Source organism: Bos mutus, chromosome 21 (genome assembly GCF_027580195.1).
Source record: "Bos mutus isolate GX-2022 chromosome 21, NWIPB_WYAK_1.1, whole genome shotgun sequence".
Taxonomy (NCBI): domain Eukaryota; kingdom Metazoa; phylum Chordata; class Mammalia; order Artiodactyla; family Bovidae; genus Bos; species Bos mutus.
The window spans coordinates 21,569,635-21,588,263 of record NC_091637.1 but is presented as its reverse complement, the minus strand read 5'-3'; the positions used below and the strand labels follow the sequence as shown (position 1 = coordinate 21,588,263).

The window sequence follows — 18,629 nt, the reverse complement described above, 5'->3', positions numbered from 1 at the left end:
GTGGGCATGCACCTGCAGTGGGGCCCGAGCCCTCGTTCTCAGGGCAGACAAGTGACCTGTCCGGAAGAGGACTTGATTGCATGGTGGAGTCTCTGCATGTGCACAGAATGGTCTGTTCTGAGGAGTAAGTGCTAATGGGGACAAACTCGGGAACGCCTTTGAATCGGAGCAGAGAGGGAACGTGATGACCTAGAACCACAGGGTCATGCCCCTTAGCGTTTGGATCCATCTCTGACTTGTTCTCTTCCATGGAGATCATGCACTGCTGTTGATTGTGAGTCTTTTCCTGGGTGGATGCTTCAAGAGAAACCCTGGCAGTGATGCCTAGAATTTTGTCTGCCTCCCTCCCACCCCTCCTCATTCAGAGACGTGTCAGGCACAACCCACACTGGAGCCTCCTTCCCCAAGACTTTCTGACTGGTAGCCAAGGGATGTGTGGGTTGTCCATTTGTCCACCTCCAAGGTAACGGATGTCTGTTGCCGTTGCTCCCCTATGAAGTAACTTTACCATGCTTTTGGGTGAGGCCATTATATCTACTTCTGTTTTTGTTCACCAAATATTGCTGATGGTGCCTAAATTTCCTGCTGTAGCAACACATTGGACCTGCGCCTTTCAGAGAGTGGCCTTCCATGTCATTGTCCTGAATGAAAATGATGGTTCATTTCACTGGCTGTGCAGTCCAGTTGTGGAGGAGGAGAGTAAAACAGGCAAGGACTAGTTGGTCCACGCTGAGGTCAGTCTCCGATCTGCAAGGGCATAGACTGAGTGGGAACAGGATTGAAGACTGTTCCAATAGGATGCTGAACTGGTCAGTCACCAAGAAGAGCAGGGACTCTAGAAAGTTTAGAGCAGGCCAAACAGAAGATAGTTTCAACTCTATACAGCAACAAGGGTTTCTTAACTGTGTCAGAGAAACTTTATAAGAGGTTTGGACAGGGTTCTGTTTGGTATAAACAGGAAGCTGCGGGATTGGGAGAAAATCTCTTATCTTACAGTGCTGGGATCAAGAAGGCCCAGTATCTCCTTCAGTACCGCAAAGATATGTCTAGAGATGGTGCGGAATAGTTCTGACTTGGAGCAGTTGTGACCACATTCTTGTCTTGCTGGTGGGGTTCTTACTGTCAGTGTCCTGACTTCTGTGAGTGATGACTTCATGGAGCAGACAGGAGAACGGAATGATGTTCCTTATTTGAACATTTGCAGAGAAGGTCCATTTGGACCAGGAAGCATTTAGGATGTTGTATGAAAAATTGTCCAGTTTGCTTTCAAGTACAGGCATACCGTTTTATTGAACTTCACTTTATTACACTTTACAAATACTGAATTAAAAAAAAATTTTTTTTGGAGTACAGTTGGTTAACACTGCTGCGTTAGTTTCAAGTGTATGCGATGTGATTCAGTTAGAGAGGTGTATGTGTCCGTTCTTTTTCAGGTTCTTTTCCCATTTAGGTTATTACAGAATATTGAGCAGAGTTCCCTGTGCTATACAGTAGGTCCTTACTGGTTATCTATTTTAAATAGAGCAGTGTGTACATGTCAATCCCAAACTTCCAATCTATTGAGATTGCTTTTTTTTCCCCTAACAAATTGAAGGTTTATAGTGACGTGTGTTGTCAGATGGTGGTTAGCATTTTTTAGCCAATAAAATGTTTTTTTGAGACATGATGTGGTCATACACTTAATAGATGATAATATAGTATAAATACAACTTTTATATTCACTGGGAAACCAGAAAGTTTGTATGATCAGCTTTATTGCAATGTTCATTTTATTGTGGTGATTTGGCACAAAACCCTGCAATGCCTCCGAGGTATGCCTATAATTCTAAATTCAAATTAATTGGTATTGTAAGCAGTGACTAGATAAAACTGTCTTCTGGTTAGTGTATCAGTTTTATGTTTGACAATTGCTCAGGTTGTGATCGTTTTCACCCTGCACATGTGGTTTGCCATTCCTCCCAGTTTTAGTAGAGAAACAGAACTGGTGAATCAGGGTTACCATACTGGGCTGACAGGTTTGGAGAGGTGTCCGGTTTCCTGCCTTTCAGAGTAGTCATGAATGTTCTCCCAGCAGCCAGGCTAGGGAACTGTGGCCTGTCTCCTTCCCGAGCAGGTTCACCACAGAGAAGGGCAGTGCCTTTGTGGCTTCTCTGACTCCAGTTTCTCTTTGTCTTCTGCCAAAGCTGTGAATGAAGCCACCTGCACATGGAGTGGTCAGCTCCCTCCCCGGAACTACAAGAACCCCATCTACTCTTGCAAGGTGTTCCTAGGAGGTGTCCCCTGGGACATTACGGAAGGTGAGCTCTGAGTCCTTCTGCTTCAGGTGTTGAAGGTGGCCCTGTGTTTCCAGAGGATGAGACTTGGCCTTGAGGCCAGGCCAGGCCCTGAGCCTCTGCCCGGGCTCAGGGTATGACAGGAACAGCTGTGAGGGGAAAGGAGCCTTCACAGAGCCTGCAGTGCTGCTGCGTCTGGTGCCCACACGTGTCACCGGAGACCTAGGGCCAGTTCAGAGCTGCCTGTCCAGGAGGGCGAGCGACAGTGATGGCCCTGTGCTTGTGCCGTCCTGGGGAGAAAGGTGCCCAAGTGTCTGCCATTGTTTCCATCCCTTTGCAGCTGGATTGGTTAACACCTTCCGTGTTTTCGGCTCTTTGAGTGTGGAGTGGCCTGGTAAGGATGGCAAGCACCCCCGGTGTCCTCCCAAAGGTAATATGCCGAAAGGTAATGCAGACATGGTAGGAGCTTTTTCTCCCTCCCCAGTACCTGATTGCACTGAGGGACGCTGGGATGGCACATGCATGCTGGTAATGTGGTTCGGGCGTTCCAGAGCACAGAGCTCTTGGCACTTCTCCTCACCCAGCACGCCCCTGTGTTCCTTCTGAGCTAACGTTCCACCTGTCCATCCAGACTCACACTGCAGTGGGGGCTGCCTGGAAAAGCCCATGCACACCTCCCTCCAACCTGAACCCCAGTAGTTCCTGTCCTCTCAAAGCGAGGTGTTTGTCTTTCCTGCCCAGTGACGTTGTCGCCTGACCTGATTCTGAGATCCCTCTGGAGTTAGCAGGAATGAGGACCAAGTGTCTGAGTCCTCACTGGTCTGAAATGAGATTCCCTCCCTGTAGAAAGGAGCAGGTGCTATTTTCACGCTGCCCCATCTTCACTGATGAACCAGTGATCAAACTAGGCTTTTAAAGAAGTACCTTCGCCCCCACGCCACAGACCCCATGTCGCTCCTTCGCCCAGGAAAGCCAGGCTTGCCAATGTGAGCATACTTTGTGCTGTGCTGTGAGGAGCTGTGTGGTGATGACGGGACCCTCTGTCCTGCCACACCCACCCTTCCCCCCGTTGGAAGTAGGACACAAATGTGTCTTACCCATATGCCATCTTTCTTGGGGGGAAAAAAAACCAGCAACAACACCCTGCCATAAATCCCCTGCTGAGGACTAGCCCCCCCGAGGGATGTTAATGCACTTTCTCCTTCCTTGGTAATAGGGTATGTGTATCTGGTCTTCGAACTGGAGAAGTCTGTCCGGGCCTTGCTTCAGGCTTGCTCTCATGACCCGCTGAGCCCCGACGGCCTGAGCGAGTACTACTTCAAGATGTCCAGCCGGAGGATGCGCTGCAAGGAGGTGAGCTGGCGCAGAGCCCTTGCTGGATCAGGGGCCTGGCTGTGAGAAGGAGGGCTTCATGGGGAGGTGGGTACGCAGGTGCAGACGCTAATTCCTACTGAGGTGAAAGGGCTGCTCTTCTTGCCCTGCGGTGAGTGTAGCAAACATTCTGATGTATTAAAGCCGCCACTGCCACCTCTGGGCATGAGCGGTTTGTGTGTGCTCCTGCTCATGGAAATCAGACTGTGTCCCAGCTCTCAGTCTCCTTCCTACTCTAGCCAACACTGCCTTCCCAAACCTCTTCTCTTAGAAATGAGATGGACTCTGCTTGGTCTTAACATCTACAGTTGGTTCCTCCTAGTCCTGCCCTCCAGCTGTGCCTGCTGACCTCCCAACCTGGGGTAAATCCCTCTGTAGCCGCCCCCGCCGCCCATGGTGACTTCTGCACTACCATTCAGGGCTTTTTTAGTACGAGGTTCTCTCCGTCTGATTCTCTCTCCCTTTGCATCTCTGCTGTGTCAACCTTGTGTGCGATTAGCATCTTGAATCTCAAGCAAGGAGTCATCCTACCTGGGGCCTCACTGCGTGTTCTTGAACCCTGCCTCAGGATCTCTGTCAGTTTGGTTGGAGCTTGAGAATCTGCACCTTAACCAAATTCCCCAGGTGGTGCTAATGGGTGGTGTTGGAGAACCACTTGTCAAAGTTCTGAACTCAGGAATCGGTGTTAAAACTTTTAAAAATTTGATTCTAGAGTGTGTTTTGTGATATTGGACTAGATAGTCAATATCTCTCAAACTTCATTTCCTCCTTTATAAAATGGAAGATTGAAATGCCTATATTAGTAAAAAGGTCTGCAGTTGCCAGGGCTTACAGGGTTGGAGGATAAACAAGCAAAGCATAGAAGATTTTGAGGACGGTGAGGATGGTAAAGTTGCTGTCTTATGACATTAAAGTGGTAGATTGTTGTTGTTCAGTCGCCCAGTCGTGTCCAACATGCCATTATACGGTTGCCAAAAACCCCATAGAGTTACAGTGGAAAAACAGACACCAAGTGTGAACCCTGATGTAAACCATGGAGTTCGGACAGTGATGTCAGTGTAGGCTCCATGATTGGAACAAATGTACCACTCCGGTGCGGAGCACTGAGAGTCAGAGAGGCTGTGGAGGCAGTGGGTATACAGGAACTCCACACTTTCAGCTCAGTTTTGTTGTGAACCTAAAGCTGCTCTAGAGAGTGAAGTCTGTTGAAATCTGTAGGGTAAGGGGGAAGATGCCTGCTTCATTGAGATGGTCACATTGGCTTAAAATAAGAGATCTACCTTACAGAGCTGACTCTTGGTTTTACAGATGTTTCTTGGTGTTGGTACGCATTTTGTCCTCTGGCTGCCCACAGTGACCCACAGCTTCCCTACTTTCTGTCCGTCCTTGCTGCATGGAGCTCACACAGCTATCACTGCCTTCGCAGTGAGAGGCTACCACAGACCCTCCCCCTCTCCAGTGCCCCTGCAGACGCCTTCCTGCGTCCTGGTCCCATCTCATCACCTGGCAGTGCTGTAGTGTCTCTCTTGGGTGCATGGACTGTAGGCTGCCCTGGTTCTCATCCCTCTCTGACCGTCTTCCTTCCTGTATCTCCTCTCCATAGTAGTAGGTATTTGATGCCCCCTTTTCTTTCCCAGTCAGACAAACTACTCACTTTTGTGGCCCTCCTCTTACCTTCGACCGAGACTCACCTCTCTGTAGGTTCAGGTCCAACTTGAGCCCCACCATCCTGCGGGGCCTTTCTTCAGGATGTCCTGTGATCATGTACTCTGACGTTTAAGGAAGAGACTTCCCTGGTGACTCAGTCAGTAAAGTATCTGCCTGCAATGCAGGAGACCTGGGTTCAATCTCTGGATTGGGAAGATCTCCTGGAGAAGGAAATAGCAACCCACTCCAGTATTCTTGCCTGGAAAATCCCATGGGTGGAGGAGCCTGGTGAGCTACAGTCCGTGGGGTCGCAAAGAGTCGGACACGACTGAGCGACTTCACTTTCACTTTTCACTTTGGAAAGCTTGGTGGCAACCCGGGATGCTATACTTTCCCATGGGAATGGAAAAAACAAGATGGGCTTTTGCATCTTCAGTGAAATCGGCTCCCCATGGTTACCTCGGTCTGCAACCCATCAGTCCTGATTCTTCTCTTTCCCCACAATGCCCAGGTGGTCTGCATTCTGCAGATTTTCCTCTAGAAGAATATTCTTGGTCGTGGCCTGTTCTGTGCCCAGCTTCCCCAGCCTTCTCCCGGTCTTCATCACCTGTCCTCTGTACTACTGTTTTGCCTCCTTGCTGGTTTTCTGCCTCAAATCTCTTCTACTTTGAGACCTTTTTTTTTTAAAAAAAAAAAAAACTTCACAGATTAATCTTCCAAGAACACTTACTGATCATCTGTCAACCCTCTGGAGCCTCCTGCCTGCTTTGCCAGCCAGATTCTGTTCTAGGCTCAAGGGGTTTGGAGGCAGAGGGCACAGTCTGCTCCTGCCCTGGTGTCTTTCTGCTCTGCTGAACCACAGTGACCTCCTGTATATGACTGTGACCCTGCGTCTCTCCGGCTATCCCACTGCTCCTGTCCAAGCCCTCTGATACACATGTTGGACCAGTAAGCGTTCCTCACAGATACCTTAAGGGTCCCCACCCTCTGTCCTTCAAGCTCCTGTCCTGTCGTTCCTCTGCGAGCCCTTCCTGTCCAGGGACTCTGGACCATGCTGTGTGTTCATCAGTGACCACGGTCCTTTGTTGGAACCCCACTGTTGAAGGTTGTGACAGAGAACCAGGATCCTGGGTGTGATGGTTCGGGACAGTTCTTTCTCTTCAGAATGAGTGGCTACTGTTCGACCATTTGTTGTCTTTGCACCACTTTGGACTCACGGCCTCAGTGAGATTCAGGTCTCGCTGTGCTGGGGTTGAGGGTGCCTGGGACGGTGTGGGGCTGAGCCTCGTCTGCGGCGCACGCCTCCTGCTGCGGGAGCCCCACCGTGGCTCCCCGCCGGGACTGACACACCTGTGGGTGCTTTCAGGTGCAGGTGATCCCCTGGGTCCTGGCCGACAGCAACTTTGTGCAGAGTCCCTCCCAGAGGCTTGACCCCAGCAGGACGGTGTTCGTGGGTGCGCTGCACGGGATGCTCAACGCCGAGGCCCTGGCCGCCATTCTCAACGACCTATTTGGTGGTGTAGTGTATGCTGGGATTGACACAGATAAGCACAAGTATCCCATTGGTGAGTGTCCCACTTCTGTGTGGGACAGCTGGGCGGCCCCCAGGGTGTAGACCAAGATTGTGACACTCTCCTATGGGAGTGGAGGCGAGGCCTGACCTAGGCCTGCTCATCAGCATATACCAGCAATCTAGCATCTTTTTCTAGGTATGCCACCAGTACTGACCTCTCTATACCCACTCCTCTCCCCCCACCTCCCTTGAAGGGGAAGAAAGTTGATAGGAGCCCTATAGGAGGTGATAGGAGGTGAAAACAAAACAGGAACACTGGTTTGAAGGTCAGCATTCACAGCCAAACCATTCTAAGACAGACAACAGGTAATACTTTATTAAAAGGCTGGGGCTTTCCTGAACTTGCCTGGTTTCCTCTATTAAGAGGCCTTGAAAAGTGGTCTTGTCCAGGGTCAGAGACCAAGCCAGGCTGAGGCAGGACTCAGGGTGACCCAGGCAGTAGAGTGTGGTCACAGCTCATGCTGTCCTAGCGGAGGGGAGTCTGGGGGCCTGACCACTGAGAAAGGTCAGGTTCCCAGTGGTGACAGAATCGTCTCAGTGCTGGGGCTTGGAGGTGGAACAGAACCTGGCCTTCCTGATCAACATGCTCCCCCTGCCCTCATGCACCGTCTGCCCACCCACAGCGTGTCTGGGCAGGAAGGAGTGTTGTGTGCTCATCGCAGCGGAACTGCACACTGAGGGTGGGGACCTCAGAGCCCATAGGGTAGAGGTGGTGCTGGGCAGGGGGTGCTGCTTCTGACTCCCCTGCCTGGCCTGCCTTCAGCTGTGCTCTGCCTGTGTCTGGCTTTCTGCTCTGACCTGGAATAACCACGCCTGTGGGTTTGCCCACACAAAGGAGTCTCTTTCCTCCCCCGAGGGGCCACTCCTGAGGGGCTGTGCCACCGTGGTCTGCAGTTGCAGTCTGACAGGTGCCACCAGCTGAACGTGACTCCGAGGGCTTGAAACATGCTAGTGCCACCTGTTGAAATGATGATATGTTGGGTTAAAGAAAAAATATTACTGAAATTAATTCTCCTGCATTCTTTTCATTCATTCCACTACATTCCTTAGAGGTGGCTACTGGGAATCGGTAAAGTCACACGAGTAGCCCGCGTTTATGTTTCTGTTGGGCAGCGCCGTGCTGATCTAGGAGCAGGCTTTCCTGAGTGTTGACACGTGGCCTTTGGGAGACGGGCTCGAGGGTGAGTTTCCCGTCTTCCGTAGGCTCTGGTCGTGTGACTTTCAACAACCAGCGCAGTTACCTGAAAGCAGTCAGTGCTGCTTTTGTGGAGATCAAGACCACCAAGTTCACCAAGAAGGTGAGTGGGCTGGTCTGTACCCTCCTCTGGGCCATCTGAGAGGTCTGGGCAGCCACCACTCAGGGCCGGCCCAAGACGAGAGCTGTGCCATGCTGGCTATGAGCCAGGCTTCCACTGATGCACCCGAGGGTCAGGGTTGAAGGTGGGCCTGGTCTTGGTTGATGAGAGGGGATGGGAGCCTCAGCATGGGGTCACCTTCCCTCACTGTGGTCCTTGACCAGCACAGCGAGCTAAGCTGACTTCCATCCTAACCTGCATCCTCCGAGTGCTTGCTTTTTGCTGAGTGAGTGCGTTGCGGGTCAGGTTTGCCGAGAAGGCCAGGCAGTAACGTGTGGGGTTGCCATGCTGTGCACAGCCAGCCTGGAAGCTGCTGCAGTGATCTTGTCTCTCTCGAGGATCTCTGGGTCCTCTGCCCTAGTTCTTTCTGGGCCCCTTAAAATAGGAACCACCTTGTGTTCATATAGATGACCCATACCCACCCTTCTCTTATGGCCCCTCTGGGCTCCCCGTGAGAAGCAGCCCCTTAGTGATCCTGCTCTGCCTTTGTCTGCAGGTTCAGATCGACCCTTACCTGGAAGACTCTGTGTGTCATATCTGCAGCTCCCAGCCTGGCCCATTCTTCTGTCGGGATCAGGTGAGTCCCCTGGGCACTTGAGAAGTTTACAGAACCCTTGCTCTCAGTTAAACGTTGTCACCTCACGTTCATCACGTGGAACTCGGAGGTCTCAGGCTCCTCCTGGTTTTCCTAGAGCACAGCAGAAGCAGCAGTGATGCTTGACCCTGAACTGCGGGAAAGCCCGTGGAGCTGAGTCTTGGTGCTGTGGCCTCCCTGTCCTGGGGGTGCTGTGCAGTGGGGCACTGCTGCTCATGGGTGGTTTTGAGGATGACAGAGACCCGGGCAGGTGTGGTCAGCACTACCTGTGAGCCAGGCAGGTCCTGCTGTTGTAGCTCTAAGCCCTTTAGGTTGATTCTTCTTAGGCAAGGAATCCGTCTCTGTTGACTTCTGAATCTCTGGGCTGTTTCGGTGCTGCTACCTGGTTTGTACCCAGTTGTCAGAAGCAGGCAGAAAGCAGCACGGCAGCTTTGTCGCATGCTTCTGGGTGGAGCACAGATCTGGATGTGTTGGACGGAGCATCTCGTCCTCTGTGGTGTGTCTGTGCTCATCACTTGAGGATCTGTGTCAGTGCACAGTCTGATTCAGCAGGTTTGGAGCATGGCCTGAGTCTCGCGTTTGTGACCAGTCTCCAAGTGGTGCCTGTGCTGCTGGTGACAGGAGAAGTCAGGGACCTGGGCAGACGCAGCACTGTGTGTGCACTTGGAGTTAGTTTTGCAGTGGTGCTGTCGCTCAGGTTTGGAGTCTGAGTAGATGGTAGTTAAACTGAGGCTGCAAGAGGAGGATGTGAAGTAAGTGTGGGTTGCTGGGGAGAGCTTGAGATCACGTGTGGGTCTGATCAGCCTCTTCTCACAGGCTTGTGTGTGTCAGTGTGTTTCACAGATGGTCCCCATTTTCAGATATCTGGAAGTTAGTGGCCTGCCTGAGGTTACACAGCCAGCAGGAGTGAGGGGCTGGGGCTGAGGTGTTGATCTACATGCACAGTCACCTCTCCTCACTGAGTGTGACGCTGAAGCCATGCTGCCTGGCCTTAGGGCCTGGAGTCACTGTCTTTGAACGCTCTCCCGTGATGTATGTGGCCATGTGACACAAGTGCTCCACAGGAGGTAGGATGGGCAGGGACTGGAAGAGCAGCTGGGTGCTCAGAACCGAGGAGGGGAGCTGGCATGGCCGCTATACACCAGGAGCCCAGCGTGCGCAGTTAATTCCAGGTACCCGTGTTGGGGACAAGAGGAGTCACTGGGGCCAGCTCTTGTGACCCCGCAGAGGCCATCAGGAATGCCCACGCCCTCCTGGTCAGAGCAGACAGCGCACGCAGCCGCCCCCCTGGCTGGTCTGACGCAGGCCTGGCTCCTCTCCTCTCTCCCCTCGCAGGTGTGCTTCAAGTACTTCTGCCGGAGCTGCTGGCACTGGCGGCACAGCATGGAGGGCCTGCGTCACCACAGCCCCCTGATGCGGAACCAGAAGAACCGCGACTCCAGCTAGAGGGGCCTGTGCACCCAGGGCCGGCCGCCTCTGCTGCGGCCCACCTGCCACCGGCGACCAGGGAGCTGGCTTCCCGAGGACAAGGGAAATCGTAGTCACCTTTGCACTTGCTGAATCTGTCTTTGTTTCTGCACTAATTAATGCACAATGAGTTTTGTCGGGTTTTGTTTTCAGAGGGTGTGCCAGGGCAAGGACCCTCTGGCTCGCCCTCCAAGCGACTCTGTAGTTTTCCCAGATTTTAGTTCCTCATTTTGCCGATGAAAAGCAAAAAAAAAAAAAAAAAGAACTACGTGTCCAGAAGGTATTGACACGACGCCTACATCTAGGTTTATTTATTAAAAGCGCTTTTTTACATTCCTTGCAATACTGATGGTGATGATGTGCAGGTCTCATTGGTTTCATTCTTGCAGTTGCCATACAGTGCCTTTCCATTTATTTAACCCCCACCTGAACGGCATAAACTGAGTGTTCAGCTGGTGTTTTTTACTGTAAACAACAAGGAGACTTTGCTCTTCATTTAAACCAAAATCATATTTCATATTTTACGCTCGAGGGTTTTTACCGGTTCCTTTTTACACTCCTTAAAACAGTTTTTAAGTCGTTTGGAACAAGAGATTTTTTTTCTTTCCTGGCAGCTTTTAACATTATAGCAAATTTGTGTCTGGGGGACTGCTGGTCACTGTTTCTCACAGTTGCAAATCAAGGCATTTGCAACCAAGAAAAAAATTTTTTTTGGATTTGAAACTGGACTGGATGAATGATGTTTGAGCGGCTGCTGTATATAGTTTTAAAATGGTTTATTGCACCTTCTTAAGTTGCACTTATGTGGGGGGGGAGGGTTGATAGAAGTTTTTAATCACAAAGTCACAGGACTTTTTTCTTTTGTAACTGAGCTAAAAAAAAGGGCTGCTTTCTGGTGGGGGCAGATGAAGGCTCACAGGAGCCCTTTCTCTCAGAGGGGACAAGTACCCTACCCTGATTTCCTTCGTTTGAGAAGCGTATGAAGCAACAGTTGCGGTCGACTGAAATGCTACTGGAATTTGAAAACTTGACTTTTTCTTTCTTCTTTCCTTTCTTTTTTTTAAAAAAAAAAAAAAAAAAACGACTTGCCCCTCTTTGGGAAGCTGTGTGCCAAAGAACCAGTGTCATAATGCCCCTCCTCCCTCCTGCTGAGCTGACGTTGCATTGTTGCATATCCCAGCTACTCTGTGGGTTTCGTGAAGCTGTGTGTGAAGTCTCTACCTCATTGTAGTATATGCAGGCAAGACTGCACTCTCCTACAGGTGTGTGGAGTAAGCTGTGGTGTAGTTTTTTTGGCACATAATAAACACGTTGCAGCAGAGTTCCGGTTCTGTCTCTGTGTCTGAGGTGGGGGAATGGGAACAGTGAGACACTTAGGATTTCAGAGTAAAGACGCACATTTCCTTGCATCTTCTGTAATGGACAGGATTCCTGCCCAGGTTAATGGAGGGGCCATGTGGGGACCTGCCCCTTTAAGTCATTCTGGTTCACTTCGTGCACCTTGAAGGTACCTTTCTGGTAAGTGGGTACCTCTGGTCCAGGTATGTAAAAAGGCCACACAAATAAACTTTCTCGGGCTCCTCTTGGGCTTTCCAGGTGGCGGTAGTGGTAAAGAACCCGCCTGAGGTTCTAATGCAGGAGGCAGAAGAGAACGTGGGTTTGATCCCTGGATCGGGAAGATCCCCTGGAAGAAGGCATGGTGACCCACTCCAGCATTCTTGCCTGGAAAATCCCAGGAACAGGGGAGCCTGTCAGGCTATAGTCCATGGGGTTGTGAAGACTAAGAGCCGAGTGACTTAGCAGGCAGCAGGCAGGGGGCTCCTCTTCTCATCATCCTAGACCGGCCTTGGAGGGACCAGAGGCTAGCTCCTTGGGAGTCGGCACAGGCCACTTGTTCTCAGCTCCTCCTCTACGCCTCAGAGCTTTCTTCTTCTTGGGAGGCTTCCTGTCTATTGGAGTCATCTGTGCTGACCCAGTTCTTTACTGAACGGGAGTAAATTTTTGCTATTCGGGACTATCACTTGGACTCTTACCTCACAGGCTTCCAGGATTTATTTAATCCTGGTCTACTGATGATTTTTTCAGGTAGGTTGTGCCTGGGCCTGGCTGCTGGAGCAATTTCTGGAAGATTCCATTTTAATCATTAGTGGAGGGAGCTCTGTGTGCTGAAGCATCCCTTCCGTGAAGAGATGCAAGAACTCACTGTTGTCGTGGGTGGGGAGTCTGGTCAGCCAAGGTGCAGCTGGCTGCAGCCTAATTTGAAGTTTGCTGGTAAACTCCTGCAGCTCTCTCGGGGCAGGGGCTCTGACACGCCCTTTTGGTGTCCTGTCCTGTTCAGAGTCATCTCTTTTCCCCGTTTGTCTCATTCTGGTCCACATGCTGCTTTTATTTCAGGGCACGAGCTGCTTCTCCTTCAGCCTTCCATTCTCAGTTTAGAGGGACTGACTGGACTGTCCAGGAATTGAGGGATGAGGCACACAGCCTGGTGCCCCTAACCTCATCCAACCTGGGCAGCCCAGCCCTTCCTTAAGTCAGGTGAGGGCCTGGAACCCACTTCAGCAGAGATGGAGAGAAGGAGCAGTACTCCTGAGGCTGTTGGGGGTGCCAGCGTAGCAAGGAGCCAGTGCTGTTGGCTTCAGAAGGACTACGTTTGAGGATGGGTAAGACAGGAACAGCCTGAAGACAGCAGTGGTGGTTGGAGAAGGCGCCTCAGTTGGAGGCACTGCAGGTGAACTGGGCCCTGCCGGTAAATATTTGAGAACGAACTTTGTGCTAGGCGCTGTTCAACGCAAAACACTGCTGACAACAGAATTCATCCCTAGCTTAGCTGAGACAAGTCACTGACACATGCTAAGAAATGCTAGAGCAACATTAAAAGGATAGCAGTGCTGGATCATCGAAAAAGCAAGAGAGTTTCAGAAAAACATCTATTTCTACTTTATTGACTATGCCAAAGCCTTTGACTGTGTGGATCACAATAAACTGTGAAAAATTCTGAAGGAGATGGGAATACCAGACTACCTGACCTGCCTCTTGAGAAACCTGTATGCAGGTCAGGAAGCAACAGTTAGAACTGGACATAGAACAACAGACTGGTTCCAAATAGGAAAAGGAGTATGTCAAGGCTGTATATTGTCACCCTGCTTATTTAACTTACATGCAGAGTACATCATAAATGCTGGGCTGGGGGAAGCACAAGCTGGAATCAAGATTGCCGGGAGAAATATCAATAACCTCAGATATGCAGATGACACCACCCTTACGGCTGAAAGTGAAGAACTAAAGAGCCTCTTGATGAAAGAGGAGAGTGCAAAAGTTGGCTTAAAGCTCAACATTGAGAAAACTAAGATGGCATCCAGTCCCATCATTTCATGGCAAATAGATGGGGAAACAGTGACTGACTTTATTGTTTAGGGCTCCAAAATCACTGCAGATGGTGATTGCAGCCATGAAATTAAAAGATGCTTACTCTTTGGAAGGAAAGTTATGACCAACCTAGGCAGCATATGGACATTACTTTGTCAACAAAGGTCCATCTAGTCAAGGCTATGGTTTTTCCAGTAGTCATGTATGGATGTGAGAGTTGGACTATAGGGAAAGCTGAGCACTGAAGAATTGGAAGAATTGATGCTTTTGAACTGTGGTGTTGGAGAAGACTCTTGAGAGTCCCTGGGACTTCAAGGAGATCCAACCAGTCTATCCTAAAAGAGGTCAGTCCTGGGTGTTCATTGGAAGGACTGATGTTGAAGCTGAAACTCCAGTACTTTGGCCACCTGATGTGAAGAGCTGACTCACTTGAAAGGACCCTGATGCTGGAAAAGATTGAGGGCAGGAGAAGGGGATGACAGGATGAGATGGTTGGATGGCATCATCAACTCAATGGACATGGGTTTGGGTAGACTCCAGCAGTTGGTGATGGACAGGGAGGCCTGGCATGCTGTGGTTCATGGGGTCACAAAAAGTCGGACACGACTGAGCAACTGAACTGAAGTGCTAAGAGAAAAGTTATAAAAGGATAACAGTGCTACTTAATATATAAATTGGAGGAAAAGTCCCTTTGATGAGGTGACATTTGAGCAAAGATTCGGAAATGAGATAATCATTTCCTAGTTGTACTTGTGTCTCTGACCTTGGTGGGGACCTGGTGTGCGAGGCCATCCCCTACCTTCTCACTTTTCCGTACTTCCACGGGCTGCCGCTGTCCACCCCACCCCACCCCGCCCCGCCCCAACACACAAACACCGCCCCTGGCATGTGTGGAAGAGATGCACCTCTCCTCCAAGCCCTTGGGCGATCCAGTCTCTGTAGAGTTCATTTTCTCAGTCGTGTCCGACTCTGCGACTCCATGGACTGCAGCACGCCAGGCTTCGCTGTCCATCACCAACTCCTGGAGCTTACTCAAACTCATGTCCATCGAGTCAGTGATGCCATCCAACTATCTCATCCTCTGTCGTCCCTTTCTCCCACCTGCAATCTTTCGCAGCATCAGGGTCTTTTCCAATGAGTCAGTTCTTCGCATCAGGTGGCCAACAAAGTATTGGAGTTTCAGCGTCAGTCCTTCCAATGAGTACTCAGGACCGATGTAGAAGCAGTAGAAACCACTGTAGAAGGCTTTCAGACACCAGCCTAAGACGACCATAGGCGGGGCGGAGCGGAGGAGCTTTGCCCATCATGGGGCAGATCAATAGCTCATTTCGCCCACTGGATGCAGACGGGCCGTCCACATTTCCGTTCTATTTTGCCTCCGCCCCGCTAGGGGTCGCTGTGGTGCGCTGGAGTAGGCTCAGCGCGTCCCAGGCTAGGCGGAAGCGGCTTTCTGGCCTGCGCTTTATAGGTCTCTCTTGTGCTTCCTGTTTCCTCTTTTACCAAGGACCCGCCAACATGGTAGGTGTTTTGGCTCCAAGTTGGTGCCCAGTAGAATCGTCCTCCATCCGCCGTTTCCCTCAGCTCCCAGCCCGTAAGGAGGCGCGCACTGCCCTGTGAGGCTGAAGCCTTCTTACGTTGCTGGTTTCCGCGTTGACCCCGCGCTCCACCACTGCCCGGCCGGGCCTTTACTGTACCGGGCTCAGCCCCAGCCCACGAACCCATCTCGGGTCAGGGTGTGACGCCGCGCTGTTTCCTGGAGCGGGGTGGTCCTGGCTCGCGAGTGACCCTATTTTCTCCACCCGCAGGGCCGCGTTCGCACCAAAACGGTAAAGAAAGCGGCCCGGGTCATCATTGAGAAGTACTACACGCGCCTGGGCAATGACTTCCACACCAACAAGCGTGTGTGCGAGGAAATCGCCATTATTCCCAGCAAGAAGCTTCGCAATAAGATCGCAGGGTGAGTCGAGTCTGCGTTCGGCTTCCAAGGCCTCCGTGGCCCCCGGGTGGGTCCTGGGAGCTGTGCGTCGGTGGGGTTTCTTGGTGAAGTTGTCTTGTGTTCACGTTGCATTGATACTTGGTTGTTTGACAGCAATGGCGCTTGGACGAAGTTAGCCCCAGTCGATCTCTGGAAGAGAATATTTAAAGACCTACTTGATTTATTGCTGTATTGCGTAAATTGGAGCTCGAAGGAAAGCAGATGAGGGTTGGGAGGGATCGCGAAAGTTTTTTGGAGTATTTGGTGGTTTTACAAATGAACATGAATACAGAGGACAGGCATGCCTGGTTAAGCGGAGCTGCGTGTAGAGGTTCTGTTTATGTAGAAGATTCTTAGAGCCAGGACTCCCAAGATGATGATGACTCTCCCTTCTCACTGCGGGAAAAGAACTGAAGCTCCTACGTGCACATCCAGACGTGCTGTGTACCGTGGGGACCAATGTGTGTTCTTGGGCGCTTTGTAGCTACGTCACACATCTGATGAAGCGGATTCAAAGAGGCCCGGTGAGAGGTATCTCCATCAAGCTGCAGGAGGAGGAGAGAGAGAGGAGAGACAATTACGTGCCTGAGGTAAACTTTCTGGGGCTTACTCTGGACCTCTGGTTCATCTTGAAAGATAAAAGCAGGTCCCTGAGAACCGTTTCAGGTACTTGGTTTCCAGGGGCACCTCAGCTGCATCTCCATAGACCACCCCCCCTAGCCCCACCCCCGCTCCTTAAGCAGCTGAGCTGTGCTTAGTGGCTCAGTCGCCTTGGACTCTTTGAGACCCCTTGGGCTGTAGCCCACCACGCTACTCTGTCCATGGGATTCTCCAGGCAAGAATAGTGGAGTGGGTTGCCATACACTTCTACAGGGGATCTTCCCGACCCAGGAGTGGAACCTAGGTCTCCCACATTGCAGGCGGAATTCTTTACCACAGTCTTTACCATCTTAGCCACCAGGGAAGCCCATAAGCAGCTGTTGGTGCCGGTAATCTGTTAATACCTGCCTGTATGTTGTGTTCTGCCCTGTTAGGATCATGTAAGTTCTGTACATGAGAACCTTGAATGATTGGTGACTTACCATGTCTTCTGGCTTTTTTTTTTTGCTTTGGCATAATATTTCTGGAGTACAGCTATAAACCCAGTCTTAAGGTTTTTTAAGTACTGAATTTGTGGGATACTATTCGATCCCTGGGTCAGGAAGATCCCCTGGAGAAGGAAATGGCAACCCACTCCAGTATTCTTGCTTGGGAAATCCCATGGATGCAGGAGCCTGGTGGCCTACAGTCCATGGGGTTCCAAAGAGTTGGACACAACTGAGCGACTTCACTTTCACTTTCTATTGTATCCCCTCTATGCTTCCCCCCTCCCCCAATTTTTCTTTCTCATTTAAGAATCTTGTAGAAAAGGCAGGGAAGGTGAGAGATTTTCTAACTCATTACTATTTGGGGCCTGCCTTGTTTCTCCTAGGTCTCAGCCCTGGATCAGGAAATCATTGAAGTAGATCCTGACACTAAGGAAATGCTGAAGCTCTTGGTGAGTGTTTGATGAATTCCTGAAGTAGGGTTTCCCTGGTCACCAACTATCAGTAGCTCTCTACTATCTGTAATACCACTAGGTAACACTTGTTGAATCTTTAAAATATATCAGGTAATCTCCACATTTTCTATATGTTTTCCTCACTGTATCCCTCGAGGCATCTCCTGTTGTTTACATTTTATAAATGTTGGAGTGGTAATTTCAGGTTAGTGGGCGGCAGAGGTGGGAATCCATCCACACTTGTAACCACTAAGCTAGACTACCTCCAGAGGGGGTTTAGCTGCTTGCTAAAGGTTGAGTTTGCTGTCCACGTGATGATAACTCCCAGATCTAGTGACCGTTGCTCTTCTTGCTCTCCTGTGTCCACATGCTAGCCACTCACATGAGCTCTGGTTTCATTTCTGGTGCTGACAGGGCACTGCTTGAGTGGTTCAGCTGTCTTCAGCACACTGATAAGTGTCTCTTCTGTGATTTATCTTAGTACTTCTGCATTTTGGTGAAAGCATGAGCTTCAAAGTCCAGGAGGCAGTTGATTTCGAGCAACTTCATTTTTCCCTTTTTTATGATGATGAAATGTTTAAGTAATAGCATGAATTCCTGTATACCTACCACCCGGCTTCAGAAAAACATCACCAGTATAGCTAAAGCCTGTTACAGATTATTTTCTCCTGAAATAACCACTATCCTGGAATGTAGCTTTTTATTTTCAACTGTAAAATTGATCTTTGAGCATGAAATGAGGAATTAATTTCTGGTTATGTGGTGGGGCCTTGGTTTCACTGCACTTACATTGAGCCAGCTCAGAGGCAGGCCCTGCCCTTGTCCCACCACTCCTCTTCCTGCTTCACAAATGCTGACTGCATGAGTGATGCATCCTATCTGAGACTGGTCCTGAAAGTGAAGGGGCACTGCGTTAGCCTTAGAGCAGTATTCTCAAAGGGATAGATTTTGCACCCAGGGGACATTTGGCGATGCCTGGTCACAGCTGGGGGTACAAGCAGACTTGTGGGTAAAGGCTGAGGATGCTGTTAAAAGTCTTAGAATGCACAGGACAGCTCCCTTGTGACTGTTGGGTTGTAGGATCCTTCAGATGGAGTCCACCCCCTTGTGAGTTTACTGGTCTGGGGTGGGGAGAAGGCTGTCAATTTTCTGCAGGGTCCCAGCAGTCTGACCCGAGCTGGAGGAGGTTGGTGAAGCGTAGCCTAATGGTGGTGCTGGGACTCTGGACACAGATCTTGCCAGAACAGCCACATTAAGCCCGTTTTTATCATTACAGGACTTTGGCAGTTTGTCCAACCTGCAGGTCACTCAGCCTACAGTTGGGATGAACTTCAAAACACCACGTGGAGCCGTTTGAGTCTTTCTGCTGTGCTGTAATATTTTCAATAAACCTCAGACAACAACCTTGCCTGTGTCATCTATGGGGTTGGGTCCTGGTGGAACTAAGGACAGGAATTCTTTCTCCCA

At 50.4% G+C, this 18,629-nt stretch overlaps 2 protein-coding genes across 9 annotated transcripts in view; both read left to right on the top strand.

The window, feature by feature from the left end:
- The window catches only part of CPEB1 (cytoplasmic polyadenylation element binding protein 1), a 107,908-nt gene extending 97,362 nt beyond the window's left edge, over window positions 1-10,546 (top strand). For 7 of the 8 annotated variants that reach the window (XM_070358353.1, XM_070358351.1, XM_070358354.1 and 4 more), the window contains 7 exons: window positions 2,184-2,297; window positions 2,614-2,718; window positions 3,490-3,626; window positions 6,658-6,856; window positions 8,068-8,162; window positions 8,716-8,796; window positions 10,150-10,546. In XM_070358353.1, the coding sequence (XP_070214454.1) occupies window positions 2,184-2,297; window positions 2,614-2,718; window positions 3,490-3,626; window positions 6,658-6,856; window positions 8,068-8,162; window positions 8,716-8,796; window positions 10,150-10,260 (842 nt within the window). In that variant the 3' untranslated portion in view covers window positions 10,261-10,546. The remainder of the gene's footprint in view (window positions 1-2,183; window positions 2,298-2,613; window positions 2,719-3,489; window positions 3,627-6,657; window positions 6,857-8,067; window positions 8,163-8,715; window positions 8,797-10,149) is intronic. The other variant, XM_005887138.2, reaches the window with a different exon arrangement.
- Window positions 10,547-14,937: 4,391 nt separating this feature from the next.
- Window positions 14,938-18,565, top strand: RPS17 (ribosomal protein S17). Its single transcript, XM_005887140.3, has 5 exons — window positions 14,938-15,165; window positions 15,453-15,604; window positions 16,107-16,212; window positions 17,094-17,159; window positions 18,439-18,565. The coding sequence occupies exons 1-5, from the start codon at window positions 14,953-14,955 to the stop codon at window positions 18,517-18,519; spliced, it is 618 nt and encodes a 205-aa protein (XP_005887202.2). The 5' UTR covers window positions 14,938-14,952; the 3' UTR covers window positions 18,520-18,565.
- Window positions 18,566-18,629: the final 64 nt, after the last annotated feature.

Bases quoted from the DNA above. Each gene is read 5' to 3' on its own strand.
- RPS17 (XM_005887140.3), top strand. From the start codon at position 14,953: ATGGGGCAGATCAATAGCTCATTTCGCCCACTGGATGCAGACGGGCCG. The intron at 15,166-15,452 runs GTAGGTGTTTTG...CTCCACCCGCAG, and splicing joins ACCAAGGACCCGCCAACATG to GGCCGCGTTCGCACCAAAAC. The intron at 15,605-16,106 runs GTGAGTCGAGTC...GGCGCTTTGTAG, and splicing joins CTTCGCAATAAGATCGCAGG to CTACGTCACACATCTGATGA.